This window comes from Mytilus californianus, unplaced genomic scaffold (assembly GCF_021869535.1).
Source record: "Mytilus californianus isolate M0D057914Y unplaced genomic scaffold, xbMytCali1.0.p SCAF_2, whole genome shotgun sequence".
Classification (NCBI taxonomy): Eukaryota; Metazoa; Mollusca; class Bivalvia; order Mytilida; family Mytilidae; genus Mytilus; species Mytilus californianus.
Window position 1 is genome coordinate 5,510,199 of NW_026262668.1, and position 17,977 is coordinate 5,528,175.

Sequence of the window (17,977 nt, forward strand, 5' to 3'; positions counted from 1 at the left end):
TGAAAATCTTAATGTAATTGAGAATATTTGACTTATATGCATCACTGATCACACAAATGTAAATACTGAAGTTATTGGTTTGTACTGGATTTTATTCATGCCAAATAATGAATGAGGTTAATGTAGAAATATTATTATTAAGCCTGTAAGATTTTGGCTTCAAAACCATGGCACTGTCCTGTTGCTAGTCAGAGCACATTCAAAATGGTTAATGTATTGCAAATTTTATATATGTCAAGATTACGAATGACTTGAAAAACTCGACTACTTTATAAACAAATTATATTGTGTAAATTGAAAGAATTGACAGTTTCAGAGTATACTTCATATATCTTAGTGTTGTTTCAGGACTTGGAATAGGTATATTTAGATGATGGTCAAGGAGGGAATGACCAGAAGTAATTCTCTTTTGCCTAATCTCTTTGTATGTGCTTACAGGTTGTAGCCACGCACATGTAGCTTGGTGCTAATGAAACTGTAATACAGCTTATAGAAGAATTTCAACTTGTTAATTTGCAACGATCATAACAAAATTTGGCCTCGTTATAAGGAATAACTTTAATTTCTCTTGAAGCTTTGCTAATGAAAAAAATATATCATCCTGGACATTAAATCATCTAAGAACAAGTCTGTACACTTTTTGTCCAAATATGACATAAATGATTTTTTTTTAGACCCAAATCTTAGATTGTACGAATTCTACCTTCAGCCAAGTGTGTAAATGTCTAACCCAGTTTCCTGCAGTCATTAACACCATTGAAGTTTTAATAATATCATGTAAAGCCTTAGATTATTGCCCTTACAAGAATAAAGATAAACATGACAAGATTTCTATTGAATTATAATTTATACTGATGGCATTTTATAATTATCTTGTCTTTGTTCCTTTACTTGTCCTGTCCAACCCATCTGTTATTGTTATCTACCCCTTAGGACAATTGTAGGTCATACATGGTTTACCTGAGATTTACCTGGTCAGGGTGTGCTGTAAACAGCTTGCACATTTACATCATGTTTTGTGTATATGTTATGGTTTAGTAGTGGGATAATTTAATATATTGAAGGATTTACATGTATGAGTTTATTTTTTCTCGATGGGATTAAATTATATAATTGAGGTGAGTTAATTTTCAAAATTTTACACCTGATCTTGAGGTGACCAACCATTATGGCATGGATCAAATGTAACCGACATTATCTTTATATTAGTTAAATAAATAATTAGAAGTTTAAAATTCTTCAGGAGTGTCTCTTTTGGGACTATTATACTTAGTATAAAGTCCCAGGTCTCTTGGCTTTACTGAAAAAACATTTTTTAAATAAATTATACTAGAAGTTGTTACTCTATTTAAAGAATTATTTAAAATGTCAATACTATTTAATGTTAATTATATTGATCTTTGAAATCAGGGGAAAATTTTGAAAATATCTTCCTGATTTTCTAGACCCGAAAACTAATTCATTCTAAAAAAAATATTGAATCAGAAGGAAATGATATTTTTTTGTATTTTGATACATTCAATTTTCAATAAATTAAAACGATTATTTTGCAACACTGTAAATTCAGAAATTATTGAGAGGTTTTTATTAATGCGAATAATGCAACTTGTCAATTATCGCAATAACAAAAACTCACATTCTGATATCTGATACATGAACCTGTATGTAGATTTTCCTGAAATAGCAATAATTAATCACACATCTTTGTCCATTCATAAAAAATCGTCAAAATAAATGCATGCAATAATTACAGAATTTACAGTGCATTAAAATTTGTACATTTTTTTGTTGAAATGGTTTTACTTTTTTGGTCATCTGCAGATTTTTTCCTTATTAATATTGCTGGAGACCGTTGATATAATTTTTGACCTTTTTGGTGTGGTAGTCTGTCAGGTAAATATTTATAGTATTTAACTTTTTTTAACAAAAAATGATAAATAAAAAAAATACCAAAAAGTCAGTATAATTAATAAAAAGAGTAAATTAACTTTCTGAACTCGAAATAGGTGGAATTTTACATAAAAATGACCTAACCTTTCTTTAAGCTTATAATGTTTAAATCAACAAAAGGTGAGATTATTTAAGGTGAATTTAACTTGTTCAAAGCAGATCAAAGCACATAAAGGTATGAAGCTTGTCCTTGAACTTTGAAATTGATCTTCTATTGATTTTTGAATATTTAAATTTTAGTCTGTTTTAAATTTGGAGGGATATTAGCAATGACAGCATACAGTTCAGTTTTAATTTTTATTTTGGATCATCAGTTATTTAGATTTTTGTTGACATTCAGTTATGTCTTTAATATGGAACAAAGAATTCTGTAAGAATGTTTTTGTCTTGAATATGGGACAAAGAATTATTATATGTGATGAAATATGTGTTTATAAATAGATATTTGGATTGAAGGATAAAGTGAAACTAACAATACAAAAAATGACAATAGATTAAATTGAATAACAGTGACTAAGTCTATCCCAAGGCCGATAATGGTAACATTTGTCAGTTGCATATGATTTCAAACTCTGTAACGATTCTTGATCTTCAAGGAAAATTTGATCCTGTTATTAATAGTAACAAAGGTTTTCATTTATCATCAGTTGGGAACTCTACCAACAATACTTGTGATAATCTAAAAATAGATAATCTTAAAATCATCCAAACAAGCAGAACTGTTATGGAAGCTTACATGGTATGTCTTACATTTTATCATGTTTATAAATATTTAATAGTTTATTGTTTGGTTTCTTTAGTACATGTATACATACACATGATAAGATCAGTTTCTTAGGGATATGTGTTTAAATGTTTCCTTCATTGACGCTCAATTGTTTTGGTTTTGTTTATGAAGGGGTAGATTATAACACAGTATCTTATGATACAGTGTAATATATAAACAAATTAGGAAAACATCTGGATTTTACAGTAAGAGGTTGTTGTGTTTATTTTCTTTCTGATTTTCCAATCTAAACGTATCTGGTTTTCCAGGATTTTGATGTCAGATTCACTGGTTTTCCAGGATTATTATGTCAGAACTACACTTATCATCAGCTTCAGTCGTAATATCACCAAGTGGAATTTCATGGGTTTCTGTGTTTTTTTAAAGGTATTGAAGCTAGGTTGTGTGGAAATCATTATACATATTTGATGTCATTATTGGTGTTGGATTGAGTTTATAAGACAATGTTTGTTTGATATTTCTGCCGACTAATTAGCAGTAGACTTGGTATACCCAGGATCAGAAAGAGCCATGCTTTTAACATGACAAAGAATAAACTTATATATTGGTCGTTAGGTAACCTGTTCAGTGTTTCTAGTTGCAGAGTTTTCTGCTGTTTTTATGTCAGCTATATAATGGGGTGTTTGAAATAGATATCCCTATGCATTTTCAGGGTTTTCTGTTGTTTTTAGATCAGTTATATAGGCCCGATATATAATGGGTTGTTTGATTGGATATTCCAGTGCAATTTCAGTCTTTTTTTATAGGTCCGCTGTATAATGTCTTAATTCCTCAATATTTTCAAGATTTTCTATAGTTTTGACTGAATATTTATTATTGCCAGTTGGTTTAAATATCTTGTGCATTTTCAAGATTTACTAAAGTTTTGACGTAAGATATATTTTGCCAGTTGGTTTTGAGATATTCCTTTGCAGAATCAGGGTTGAATTTGTGGTAAGATGTATTTTGACCAAGTTATTTGTATATCCCTGTGAACTTTCAAGGTTTTTTGTTGTTCCAATAAATGTCAGTAAATTGTCCAAGTAAGGTCTGACTCAAGAAATGTGATTGTCCTTTTTCACTTATTTTGTAGTATGTTCAGAAAAGTATCTGTTAGCCAAACCCGTATGAAATTATAAGGCGTATTACGCCTGGAAATAAGGCGTAAACCAGGCGTAAGTGGTAGTTACGTGTCTAGATCCAGGCGTAAGGGAGCAGGAAACGTAAATTTGTAGTCCGTACGGGCGTAGAAAAAAGTGGTAAACCTGGCGTAAATTGAAATAAGCAAGGCGTAAATTTTCTAACGGGCGTAAAACTGTTGGTATGGGGTAAATCATAATACCCATAATGCTTTGTTTAAAGGATCATGGGAATTTTTTTTCAAAATTTGGCTCTTTGGTTTTAGTTTGCAAGAGTTGGACTTAATGCAGCTTCATACATTCAGGGATAATTAGCTTGTTTTGTGCTTTTTGGAAGAATTTGGAAATATGGAATCAAATTGATTAAAATTGTGAAAAAAATGGAAAGTAATACATGGTAAATAATAATTATGTGAGTATATTACCTAAGTTATTAAGTTTTAAGTTCTAACAGTAATTTTGAAATCCCAAAACCTTTATCCTTGGATAATAACATTGAAATCTTTTACATGAAGTTACATTGCAGTATTATCATTTATATCTTTAATAAAGGACATTAATTTATAAAAAACTTAGTTAATCAAAATGCAGAAGTTTTTTTTCAAGAAAAATTAATTGTCATAATTCTTATTTAAACTTAAACTTATTTGAGCCAGTGTCTGTCTAAAATGTATTTATTTATATATTAGCTTCTTCAATGGTTAATATTTCCAGTTTTATGTCAAATAATGAGAAATTAAAGCAACAGTACAGAAGTTTGCATTAAATACACAGAAGTACACAGCTAGGGTAATACACTGATTTGAAATAAGTGTAGTATTATGTAAGGATATTACGCCTGGTTTATTTATTGACCAGGCGTACTCATTTGCATATTACGCCTGGTTTTCTCTGGACCAGGCGTACTCATTTAAATATTACGCCTAATTTTACGCCTGGTTTCCGCCTCAGTTACGCTTGGTTTCCGCCTGGTTTACGCCTGGTTGACGCCTGGACATGCATTCCTTAAACACTGCAATGACGCCCAGATAAAGTATAATTTTTACGCCTGGTTTCCGTGTCATATACGGGCGTCACAGTTCGTACAGGAAGTTACATTGAACATGTCACCATGTTATTTTTTGTCCCACTATGTCATCCTAACATGGATCATTAAATCTTAACGGATTTAGATTTAATGTTGTAACGTTTGATAAAATGTGGATAATGTCATTGACTTTCTAATAGGTTTTTTTTTCTCATGGATATAATATTCACAATCAACAGAAAGTTTATCATTTATGTACTGAATATAATTTACAACTAAGTAGTAAATGCCAGAATACACTTATTTAGATATTAAGATTTTAACTCTGTCACTGTGGTTATTCTACAGTATCAGTATGATACAGAGCTTTAATCCCTTGATAAATTGTATGAAAAAAATGAAAATATAATCATAATAACAATATGAAATGCATGGCCACTTTTGATTGGATAATATTTGCAGTCAGTTCCACAATTGACAGTACAAGTAATTGGCAATAACATTTCACAAATGCAGTTAATGTTTCCAAGATACCAAATTGTTTTATTTTGAATATTTTTACAAGTATTGTCTTCGAAAAGGATTATAAGTACTTAGTACTCTATTTGAAGAGTTGCCACAATCAATTGGACATTTGACGGTCTCAAATTTAATTTTACTGACTAATTTAATGAAGTAAATTTTCATTTTTTACTGTCTAATTCAAAATTGCTAGTGATGACTTTTGAAATGCATTCTTATATTTCTTAAATGTAAAAAAAACATGATTATAAAAAGTTTAGTTCAGTATTAAAAATAACTGTGCATCATAACCTACATTTGATTTGATGCATTGTATTTCCCAGAAAACCAGCTGCTCCATACCTCAATATTGTCAATGATCTAATTGTATGTGACAATGTGTTACCATTATATATGGGCCCCTTGATGCTATTTTTATTTGTCAATATTTCATTTCAAAAGGGACAATTTCATAAAACTGATGCTGATTTCCAATAACATCACCAATAAATCTATTGATAAATAGATTTACAAAACTGTACAGGATAATTCATTTGGAAATAAAACTTAACCATTGATATTGTAGTAATTGAACATTAATCTTTTGTGAAACATGGAAATTATTACAATCTTTGTCAACATCAAAGAGATAAAATTGATGAAGTCATTAATTAAATATTAAGTGTTGTTACATCAGTGAACATTACATCACTTAATAGGATGGTACACTGTTTAGTACATGTACATGTAGGATCATTTGTGGTCTAATAATTTATGTATTTTCATGTAGAAGTACCTGATCACCTTTATGAAAGGATTTCAGATTTAACTGATATATTTTTACATTGTATCATGTTGTTTATAAAAATAAAATTTTCTTTTTGTGATTTTTTTTTACAAAAGAATTAAATAAAAGAAATGTTATTTTATGAAAACAAGGAAAACTGAAATAAAAATTCCCAAATTTACAATAAGTAATTTAATCTTACTGTTGCAAGCTTATGAGAGAAGGAACAAATATCAATTTTAAAGTCATATTCTTTTTATGTACATGTATAGATTAGTCAATTTTCAAATGAAAGAAAGAGGGGATCACACAAGGGGATCACACAAGGGGATCCTAATGTTTTCTTGACATTTAAGGAAATTGTGTAGAATTCTGATTTTTTTAAAAAGTTTTGCATCCACTTGATAATCTATATATAGGATGTTGACACACTGAGCCAGATTTTTATCATCATAAACTACAGTATTAGACTTGTCATCCCAGTTGGATACGTATTCTGACCAATCTAAATTTGCTCTTACTCCGGAAAGTTGCATGGTTTAATTATAATAGCTAAGAAATTTTAAAGTCATTGAATTGCCGTTATTTCTGGAATTGCCTCTGTCTTACTTTTGTATGTCTGTACATATTCAGAGAGGACGGAGTGAGAAAGGTTGGTATGAAAGTGTGAATGATCGTGTCAAATTTTGTAATGCCCGAAATTAAGGGACCTGTGATTAGGAAAATAAAGAATTTGAATTATGAATTTGAATTTGTACATATCTATTATGTATACCAATGTAATTGGTAGGTTGAGAATTAGATATACTTCAGATGAAAGCCACAATATTTATGCTGATTGAGAACACAATACAGATAATGATAAGATTTTCTGAGATTAAGTTCTTTGTAATGTGGCTGCCTGGTTAATAAGTCAGAATATTGATGGAAACAGGAATCACTATCAACCATAATTAAAACATATGGGATTCATCCTTAATGGATTAATAGTTTATAGGAGAGTTAATAGAGTAATCAAAATCTAGGAAACCTATAAAAGGAGTAATTGTACTAAATTAGTCTATCACCTTGGATTGGAGAGATACGATCAATAAGTCTGGGCAAAGGTCAAATATGGTGTTAATGTTACAAGCACTTAAACTATTAGCTAAATGTCTGATTTTATTAAACAGATTTCTATTTACTATATATCTAATACAGGAACAATTCCAATTATGGCCAAATTCAGATATACATTGTTTTTTAGATGATAACAATGGGCAGTTAATGCTTTAAAAAAAATCATTCTGAAATAAAATCATTTATAAGGAATCTATAAAAACTTTAACTGATTTTCAAGTTGACTATTTTGAAGGTTTTTGGTATAAAACAATGATTTTGTTTGACTGATGTGATGTTTATAAGAGAGGAAATTGTGAGTTCATAATTTTATGGGTGTTATTATATTTCCAGGGGTTTTTGATGTGATGATGACCATACAAAGCAAAGAGACTTTAATTTTATAATCAATACACATTTAGTAAACTGATATGAAATCAAATGAATTTGATCTATTGCTTACTGCATGCTATATATTATAACCTATAAATTTCAATCATAATTAAAATACCAGCTAGAATAGCTTTACAAATTAGTCCAATTAATTCATCTGTTACCTTGACCATGATGTGATATTAATTATGTCATGTTTTATAAGATAAACATTTGTAAAAGTGGTAAAACTTTAATAATTAAGAAATAATTTTAATAAAATAACCTTTATTAGTACAATGAATTTCTTTATATCAATGTAAAGATCTACTGACAATGTTTTGAAGTAATATATGAGTTGACAGATATAAAACATATAAGGGATGGATGATTGCCCACAAATATTTTAAGGGCATTACATATGTACATATTCAGAATATTTGTGTTGATAAACAAACACATATTATACATTATGTACCGTAAATGTTCTAAATGATATAAATACATAATTTGGTCTGTTTGATATTATTTAAGTGTAAGTTTGAATTTGCCTTTATTGGATAATCCATTATTTGATCATGCATGAAGTGTTGTTTTTATGCCCCCGCCGTAGCAGAGGGGGCATTAAGTTTTACCCTTGTCCGTCTGTACGTATGTACGTCTGTCCGTACGTCTTAAAATTGGTTACCGTTCTCTAACTTAGGTTTGCCTCAACCAAATGTTATGAAACTTATACACAATGCTTATTACCACAAAACACAGATCAAGTTTGAAATTTGGTCGCGTCACTTTAACTGTTCCGGAGTTATGCCCCTTTATAAATGGAAACATTGCAAAATTTTTATTTTCTTCTAAATATCAAGTAATTTTTAAAATTGGAGTTATCTTCCTTTGTCCATGATTATACCTGAATCAACTACAATCAATGCTTTATACAATGTAATGTTCAATTTTGACTTCCACTGATAAAACACAGATCAAGTTGAATTTTGGTAGTGCCACTTTAACCATTATTGAGTTATGCCCCTTTATAAATCGAAAGATTGGAAAATTTTTAGTTTCCATTCTGTAACTTAAGTTTGCCCCAACCAAACATTATGAAACCTATACACAATATTCATTACCACAAAACTAAGATCAAGTACAAATTTTTTGTTTCTGTTTTCTAACTTTAGTTTTTTCTCAACCAAATGTTATGAAACTTATACACAATGCTTATTACTACATAATACAGATTAAGTACGAAATTTGGTGACAACACTTTTACCATTCTTGAGTTATGTCCATTTATAAATATGAAAATTGCTGAATTTTTCGTTTCTGTTCTCTAACTTTTGTTTGTCTCAACCAAATGTTATAAAACTTATACACAACCGTTCTAGAGTTATGTGTGTTTACAAATAGAAAAATTGCTGAATTTTTAGTTTCTGTTCTCTACTTAAGTTAGCCTCAACCAAATGTTATTACACTTACACACAATGCTTATTACCACAAAACTCAGATCAAGTTCAAATTTGGGTAGCGTGACTTTATACGTTCTTCAGTTATGTCCCTTTATAACTACTATATGATATGCAAGCGGGGGCATCATCTGTGTCCACATGTGGACACTTATCCACATTTATTTTTTTTGGGGGGGGGGGGGGGGGTTAACAGTGGGTTTGTCTTAGAAATGCCTCTCACCTTAACTAAAGTTAACTAAACCCTGAATTTGCTTTAGCATTATATAAGGGAATTATATGTCAGGCCACCAAACTAGTTTCTTCCACAATGATGTGTACTTAAAAGAATAAAAAATAAAAACATTTGAAGTAGAGTAATAACTCCTCAACAGGTAATTAAAGCATTATCTGGAACTTTCGATTCTGGTTGGTTCACTCGATGCATCTTTAATTTTTTTCTGTGAACCCCTGCATCTAGACTATCCACTTTTGCCAAACCAGCGTTGTATTTGACAACCACACCGCATTGACAAAATAACAATCCCTTCTGAGATTGCCGAATTATTCTACAAATTCAACAACGAACTACTACCACTCAAGATCCAAAGAAGACCACCGCAAAACGTAATGAACCTCAGAACCGCACGATTTTATTGTTTAAATGAACTTGAGACATGGATTATGTACCACAACTGCCAAATGTAACCAATTCACCGGAACTTCCACCATGCCCTACATGTGCGACTACCATACATCTTACAATATTCCTGACGCAATTGGAAGTAGTACCTCTTTCTGAGTGAAGCCTTTTTGAATGGTATGGAATGTCCTGTGAGGTGTTGTCCATTTTGGAAAAGATACTGACAATTCATTATTAACTTTTACTTTCACTTTTATTTTAATGTCGTCAAACCTATTATTGTGACATTACGTCTTGTTAACCTTTGTAACCCCATATGCACCTCATTTTATGTACTTCAGTATTTGTTTCCTATCATTAAATTGTCCTGAAGATGCCACCGTAAGTGGCGAAATATGTAGACCAGAATAAAGAATTTCCTTGCAGTAATCTAGGATGTTGTTGTCTTTGTGTATCATTATTTTCCTGAGGTTTTAAGACAACCGCAGCATACTTCCGGGTATCCATCCTGATTTCTCTACCAGCTTGTACCGTAAGAAGGTGTTGGTTCACTCGATGCATCTGGTTGAAATAAGATTAAATATTTTATACTGTTTCTATCTGCAATACTATTTACTTACTGTTTTAATGTTTCTAAACAAATGAGCTAACAAAAGGCAACAGGAAAGTCTATAAATTGGAAAGATTTTTATTGAATCATAGAAATTACCAGAATAATACGCTCATCCAAAACACTTCAAATATATATTGTTACTAAAAGTGGACATAATAAAGTATGCATAGAGTTATTTCCCAGGCAACTGACTTAAGTCTGGACTCTTTGACACAACATCATGTAACTGATTCAGTAAATATGATTAGTTTCCACCATGTCCACTCAAGTGATTACTGCATTGACCAGTTTGATATATATGCTATTAAACTGTTCCTGTATAGCCTCCCAGGGGACTGCCTTAAATGGGCAGTCTGGCCATATAGTATGGCTGAAGGATGATATTTATAAGTGTTAATATTTTAAAAACTAGCAAGAGTCTTTGTGAAACTGATATGTAGATCTCTTATATAATGCAATTTGTTAGTTGCATTTAAAATTTTTTTAAATGCATTATAATGGCTGCCCGAAAAAAAAAACTGGTTGTCATTACCATTTCACACTGCAAGTGTTTATATAATTCTATTACCTCTTTTTCAGTGTCTTTTATATGGTTCCAATCTAAACTGTTATTTTTATATTTTGCAGGGAACCAGTCAAGGGAGTCAGGAATCACTAGACAAACAGTCACAGACAACCAAAAAGTTTGATGCTGTAGTTTTCGATGTATTACGGGTTTCACCGGATGATTATGCTGTAAGCTTTAAACAATTTTAAAAAATCTTTAAAAATATAAGTTATACAAGTGAAATGAAAAGTACTTAAGGAATGACTGTAATATTTTTTCTGTCTATGAAGAAATAACATTAAAAAAATGTGGTGCACACTGAATAACCTGTGACCGCATTTTTGAGGTTATTTCAAAAGACAGAATAAATATTACAGTCATTCCTTATAAATTAATTCTAAAATTTTAAGGAGTAAATTATGAAAAAACGTTGATGATGTCACGGTCACATGACAAAATTATGTCTATGAACTGATAGACAAAAAACATTTAGCAAATCAGAAGATGTGTTCTATCCAAAATTAAATTATATGAACTTATAGCAAAAGTGAACTGAGGTACATCTACTGGATATCAAGTCTAGCAGTTTATGAGAAAGCGTCAGTTTCTTATTTTTTTCTAACAACTTGGTTTTCCATCTTTTTTTTTTTTTAACAACTTGGTTTTCCAATTAGTTCTGTTTTTTGATGGATTTTAGCTGATGTCAATTTGAATTAATTCTATGGTTTCTTGATTGTATACAGTGATTTGCTTCTGGTACTGTCCCTGATGATGGGAACATCACTGGTGGTATACTCATTTAGCAGGAGGCTGAGACCACCCAGCATGGTTCTCGAGGACAAATAGTAAAGATGAATTTCTGAATTTGCCCATTATGTCAAAAAACTAACTCTAAGCCAGGAGGAAATTTTATGTTCAGTCTGGAAAATTTTAATAAATAAAGAGAAAAAGTGGACATTTAAGGTTTCGAATTTCCAAGGTTAAAAAAAGTTCATGAAAGTGACATATTTATTAAGGGGTGGCAAGTTGTTTTCATTCAAACTGATATTTATTTGGAAGTAACCCAATTTTACTTTGTTTGACACACTGGAATTGTTATAAGGGTATTATTAACTGAAGTAAACAGTAAAGTGATATATGTGTTATTTTCTATTTTTCAGTAGTATGTAAACATATCGATTACTTATTTGCATATGTATCAGTACTTATGTATGGTTGTCCTGCTACTTTTTGATGTAAGAAATGAATAGATCTGGCTGTGCTAGTCTAGTCTACAAAATATAAAGAAACATAGTGTTGTTTTAGTCAATTTTGTTGTTTTTCCTGTCTGTCAGTCAATAAACCATTAAACAAGGGAAGCAACTGTTACACGATTTGAAGAACGAATTTTGTTGTTGTACTTGTATGAACTATGACTTTATTTTTATAAACTTTATTTAACCCACATTTTGTATTTGTTTACAGAGTCAGATTACATTGATGGATTTACCTGTGTTCCAGGAGATACTACCTGATGTAAGTTGTCAGGCCATTTACCTTAGCTGCTGTAAACAAAAGTCTTTTAAAATGAGCAAAATTGAGCTGTCAAGCTTGTTTATGGAATAAAACCACTAATTAATGGTCCCATTGCTTTCTATGTTAAATTCCTTAATTTCAAGCTTTCACAGCTCTTTCGTTTTAAGTTCAAATAAAGTGACACTCATTCCATGTCAAAACAATACTTTCTGGTTACCCTTGCTGGAAAAATCATCATACCTTTAATTGCATATAAGACCGCACTGGTTCCCGGAAGTTCGGAAGTACAAAAACAGGTACTTCAGATCTGAGAATCAGGCAATAAATGCCCTCCTGTTTCAATTTCATAAAACTTTTTTATTATTTGATATAATCATTCCACAAAGGTTCTACAATGGTCCACAGTCATTCAGCTTTCATTTGATACCAAAATTACCCAGATATTTTACAAATTTTAAAAGTTACAGCTATGCGTAGGAACTATTTTGTTTGAAATATGTACTACTTTCTTGTATGTTCTTTCAGACCGGGCCCGAATTAGTGGTTCTATACCTATAACAGCACTTTTGCTCAAATAACAGGATTTCAATGCATCAGTCATGTTCCACAATCATTTCTGAGTATGTTTTTAAAATTTCACTTGTTTATATTAGACGGTTACTGAAAAAAATTGAAAAAACTAAGTCCCCTATTTCTGCTGATTCTCATTACAAAAGTCTTTAAAATTGGGTAGTTCACCAGACACATTGATCATCAAAATTGAATGTCTAAAAAGGTTTAAAGTGTAATTTTTTCTCATTATTAGCTCACCGTATGCCTTACCTCATCAAACTAGCCAATAAAATTCTAAAAATATATCATTTAAATTTAAATTAAATTGATTTTATTTTGAAATTTTTGTTAAAAAATGTTAAAGTTCCAGATCTTATGCCAATTTTATTGCCAATCAACTATTTTTGTTTAAATAAAAAGTTGTTAAATGGAAAGAATAATTTATCTTGAGATTAAAATACCATATGTCACTTTAAATCCAATTAATAATCAGCTCTCAGGATGTATTTGCCTCAGCAGGTATAAATTCTAAACCATGTATCAGAACAGAGGTAGGGGTCTAATTTAAGGCTATAATTGTTAAAAAATAAAATATTGTACATATTCTAATGGTTTTTATTGGAGAGTAATAGTTTGACTACAATTTGACAAGTAGAAGAAGTCAGTTCAAGCAGTTTTAAGGGGAATAATGACTCGCAAAAGAAGTAAGTTGTCAAAAATTCATGGTTTCAAAAAGGGTTATGTCCCTTGGAATAAAGGTAAAAAAATTGAATTTATCAAAATATCTAAGAAAAATCAGTTTTGTCGGCATTCTCAAAGTGTCTTTGACCGCAGAGTAAGACAAAGTTCAAATGGTATATTGACAATTGAAAATGTTGATGGAACTCCTGTCGAACAGGTCATCCTTCGGCCAAAGCCCCAGAATCTTGATGTAGTTGACAAGTACCTTCAGGCTGCTAATAACTCTTCTGATGCTTGTCCCAATAAATTGTACACTCCTAAACATGTAGAATCACTTTTCAATTCTGAAATTAGAAACCATATACTTTATAACTCAGATTGTGAAGGTGACTTAAAATTTGATGTAGAAAATGAAAAACAGTGGGGTTGCGTTTGGCGTGAAAGGCTAAAATGCCAAATATGTGATTTTGTTAGCAAATATTACAGATTGTATGATGTTGTTGAAACAAACAAAAGAGGTCCAAAGTCAGCAAAGCTGAATATTCAGATTCAGTGTGGTCTGATAACTTCCCCGATCTCAAATAAAAACTTTAGAGACATTCTTATGATTTCTAATATGGTTCCACCTTCCTCATCTGGCATGCAAAAGACTGCAAACAAAGTTGCAAAACAGGTAGAGGAATTGAATAAAGCAAGTATGCAAGACATAAGGAGAAATTTGGTTGAGGAAAATAAATTATGTGGTCTATCTAATGAAAAACTTGTAAGAGTTGAATCGGACTGTCGATATAACAACCCTCTCATAAATAGCGGCACTACACCGTTTCAAGCTGGTACTCAGGTTGTGTGCACAATGTCGGAAAATAATACTTCGACCAAACAAATTGTGTCACTATTTACGGGTAATAAACTCTGTAGTGTTGCTACTAGGTTGAGAGGGAAGGGTATTGAAATTATATGTCCAAATCATGGAGGTGTGTGCACAGCAAATATAGCTGAAGATGCCTCCATTGGTAATGAGGCAGTATACAGTAGTTCTTGTGCAACCGAGATCAGTGATTACTTGAAAATCTCCCATATAACAACTGATGGCGATAGTAAATCATATCAAGGTGTCAAACAAGTTCACGGTATCAATGTTGAAGCACTTCGTGATGTTCGACATTTATCAGCAACTATGAAACGGGCTATTACAAGGTGCACATTTAGTCCGGATCTTTTTTCTGGTGCAAAGAAGGCCAATCTCAAGAATAGATTTGCACTTGATATTAAAGCAAGGTGTGTTGCAGAATTAAATCAAAGCTTTACTGTGCATCAGGGTGAACTGTATAAAGTTAAGCAGCACATGCCTGAAGTAATTAAAACTATAATAATGTGCTACAAAGGTTATTGTGGATCCTCTTGTAAGGTTAACTCCTATGTGTGTGCTGGTTTGCCTTCAAATCATTGGATAAAGAATTTTATTCCAAACGGTAGCACATGTAGAATGACATGTGATGATGAAGTCAAAGTTGAAAACTGTATAAGAATTTTACTCGGTACCAATAGTTTAAATATTGTACGGTTTCTTACCTCGACACAAAAAAGTGAAGCATTCAATCGTGCACTAAGTCGTTGCAATCCGAAGAATGTGACTTTTTCCAGAAATTTCCCAGGACGTGCACATGCTGCAGTTCACATGAGAAATCATAGATTTGCAAATTCTCTTCTCCTGCTCACTGAAGAGCTTGGTGTTAAAATCACAGCACCAAAAGTACTCATGAATCTGAAACAGAGAGATAGGCATGAATTATACATGTACAAATATCGACGCAGTCATGTTGCAAAGTTGAAACGTGCGATCAGTCGAAACAGAAAGTATCGTTTGCATGCTTCGATACATTATTCGCAGCCTGTATTTTATCGCAAAGGCATGGCTGATCCAAATTATGATAAAAATTGTATGAAAAGAATGTGTGTTACCCATGACAAGTCATATCCAAAGCGACAACCCAGAAAGCATTAATTTTCAGCATGCCCTGTTTGATTGTATAAAATTACTTGTAAATATTGAATATTCTGTATATGGATTGTTAATTTTACTTTTATTTCTACCTTTACAGATTTTATAACATGCAGTCTTTGTACGGTTCGTGCTTTTTACAGCGCAGTGGATAAATTCCACTGCAAACTTGTCGGTCCATATTCACATGATGTGGTTCATAAGACAGGTGCCCAGGGTTCACACAATGGGGTTGGTGACATAAATGTGACACATCCATTAAATGTTCTGACAGTTCAAAATTGTTATTGAAGATCATGTATGCAAATCTATGGCTAAGGACAGTTTTTTTCTTCTCTTCCCATGGCATTTTTACAGACAGGGTTGAATATTTTTGCCCCTTCCCTCCCAGATCACAGGTCCAACAGTTGTGTGGACCATGCACTGTAATACTATTGAAAATTCTCTCTTTTTGCATGGTTTTCCACTGCTCAATATTCATTCTTGATAAATCATTCAAAATATTCAGAAAAATATTCAAATTTTTTACCTCAATGTCAAGGGTGCACGTGCAGATTCCTGTAATAGGAATAAAACCACTAATTAATGGTCCCATTGCTTTCTATGTTAAATTCCTTAATTTCAAGCTTTCACAGCTCTTTCGTTTTAAGTTCAAATAAAGTGACACTCATTCCATGTCAAAACAATACTTTCTGGTTACCCTTGCTGGAAAAATCATCATACCTTTAATTGCATATAAGACCGCACTGGTTCCCGGAAGTTCGGAAGTACAAAAACAGGTACTTCAGATCTGAGAATCAGGCAATAAATGCCCTCCTGTTTCAATTTCATAAAACTTTTTTATTATTTGATATAATCATTCCACAAAGGTTCTACAATGGTCCACAGTCATTCAGCTTTCATTTGATACCAAAATTACCCAGATATTTTACAAATTTTAAAAGTTACAGCTATGCGTAGGAACTATTTTGTTTGAAATATGTACTACTTTCTTGTATGTTCTTTCAGACCGGGCCCGAATTAGTGGTTCTATACCTTATGCAACAAATTTTTAAAGAATGTAATTTTAGAAAAGTTTGCAATGTTTTTATTGACGCAAAAATTATGTGGAAAAGGGATTCACAAAAATAAAACCACACATTTAAATACAAAGCAATATCTTCATGTATAATTTTCTGCAATGGCAAATTTAAATTGTTTGTACATTGTTCAACTATCTCTATAATAAATGCACACAACTTTTTGGAGGAAATTTAGGGGTATTAATGAGACCTCTTGCTACTCAATAATGAAAACTTTTATCCCAGATTTTTATGCCCCACCTAGGGGCATTATGTTTTTCGGTCTGTCTGTCCGTCCATCTCTTCGTCAGTCTGTTAGTCCATCTGTTCGTCCGTCTGTCCCGCTTCAGGTTAAAGTTTTTGGTTAAGGTAGTTTTTGATGAAGTTAAAGTCCAATCAACTTGAAACATAGTACACATGTTTCCTATGATATGATCTTTCTAATTTTAATGCCAAATTAGATTTTTGAGCCAATTTCACGGTACACCGAACATAGAAAATGATAGTGTGAGTGGGGCATCCATGTACTATAGACACATTCTTGTTTTAAGTAAAAATGAATATATACTTGTTTACTCCTGTTGCTCTCACCACAAAATATCTTATGACTGAAATCGGTTGTAAGTTATTTTGAAATGTTCATGACCTACGAGTATTTTTTCTCGTAAGATTCTTTGTAAAGTGAGTTGTTTGACTGTAGATAAGTATTGATATCAATGAACAGCTAATCTCCCACCTTCTACCTATCTTTGAATGGAGGATGATATCACAGAGCTGTTGTGGACATTTTCTTCAGAGTAAAAATCTAATATACGACAGACCCAAACTCTTTTCAATTTGCTTTTTACGAATATATCAGAAAATTAATTCCTCTACATCTTATATGTATGAACCAATATAACCTTACCTGAGTTGCATGCTTATCTAATAATTTCATCTGATTTGTTGGGGTGTCATATTAAGACAAGGTATAACCTGTTATCATATTCATCTAAAGAATAATTTGTGTAGGAGAACGACAAGGGAAGGAGAATTCTGTGTCAACAACTATCTGTCAAATGTCAAGTTTAAAATAGGTCAACGTGTCAAGTGTAACATAGTGACCAAATTTGTATCTGGTACAAACATGAATCAGTTTAATTTATTCTTTTAATATGTTTACCTTTGATAATTGTTTAAAATGTTTCATAAAATATATATAACATTTCATTATGAATGTCTGTCTTTGAAATAACATAATAGTTTGGCTGTATTAGTAGAGAGCTAATTTTAAGACATGCAGTA

General features: G+C 31.5%; 1 protein-coding gene and 1 long non-coding RNA gene across 8 annotated transcripts in view; one reads left to right on the forward strand and one right to left on the reverse strand.

The window, feature by feature from the left end:
• The window catches only part of LOC127729144 (ras-specific guanine nucleotide-releasing factor RalGPS2-like), a 65,768-nt gene that overhangs the window by 33,105 nt on the left and 14,686 nt on the right, over positions 1-17,977 (forward strand). For 5 of the 7 annotated variants that reach the window (XM_052236799.1, XM_052236805.1, XM_052236804.1 and 2 more), the window contains exons 4-5: positions 10,963-11,070; positions 12,347-12,397. In XM_052236799.1, the coding sequence (XP_052092759.1) occupies positions 10,963-11,070; positions 12,347-12,397 (159 nt within the window). Of the gene's footprint in view, positions 1-966; positions 1,119-2,305; positions 2,690-10,962; positions 11,071-12,346; positions 12,398-17,977 lie in introns of those variants that run through there. The other 2 variants (XM_052236806.1, XM_052236802.1) reach the window with 2 other exon arrangements.
• Positions 12,483-16,666, reverse strand: LOC127729150 (uncharacterized). Its single transcript, XR_007994531.1, has 3 exons — positions 16,162-16,666; positions 15,203-15,395; positions 12,483-13,974 (listed from the first exon to the last, which is right to left on the reverse strand). It is a non-coding gene; the product is annotated as an uncharacterized LOC127729150 (long non-coding RNA).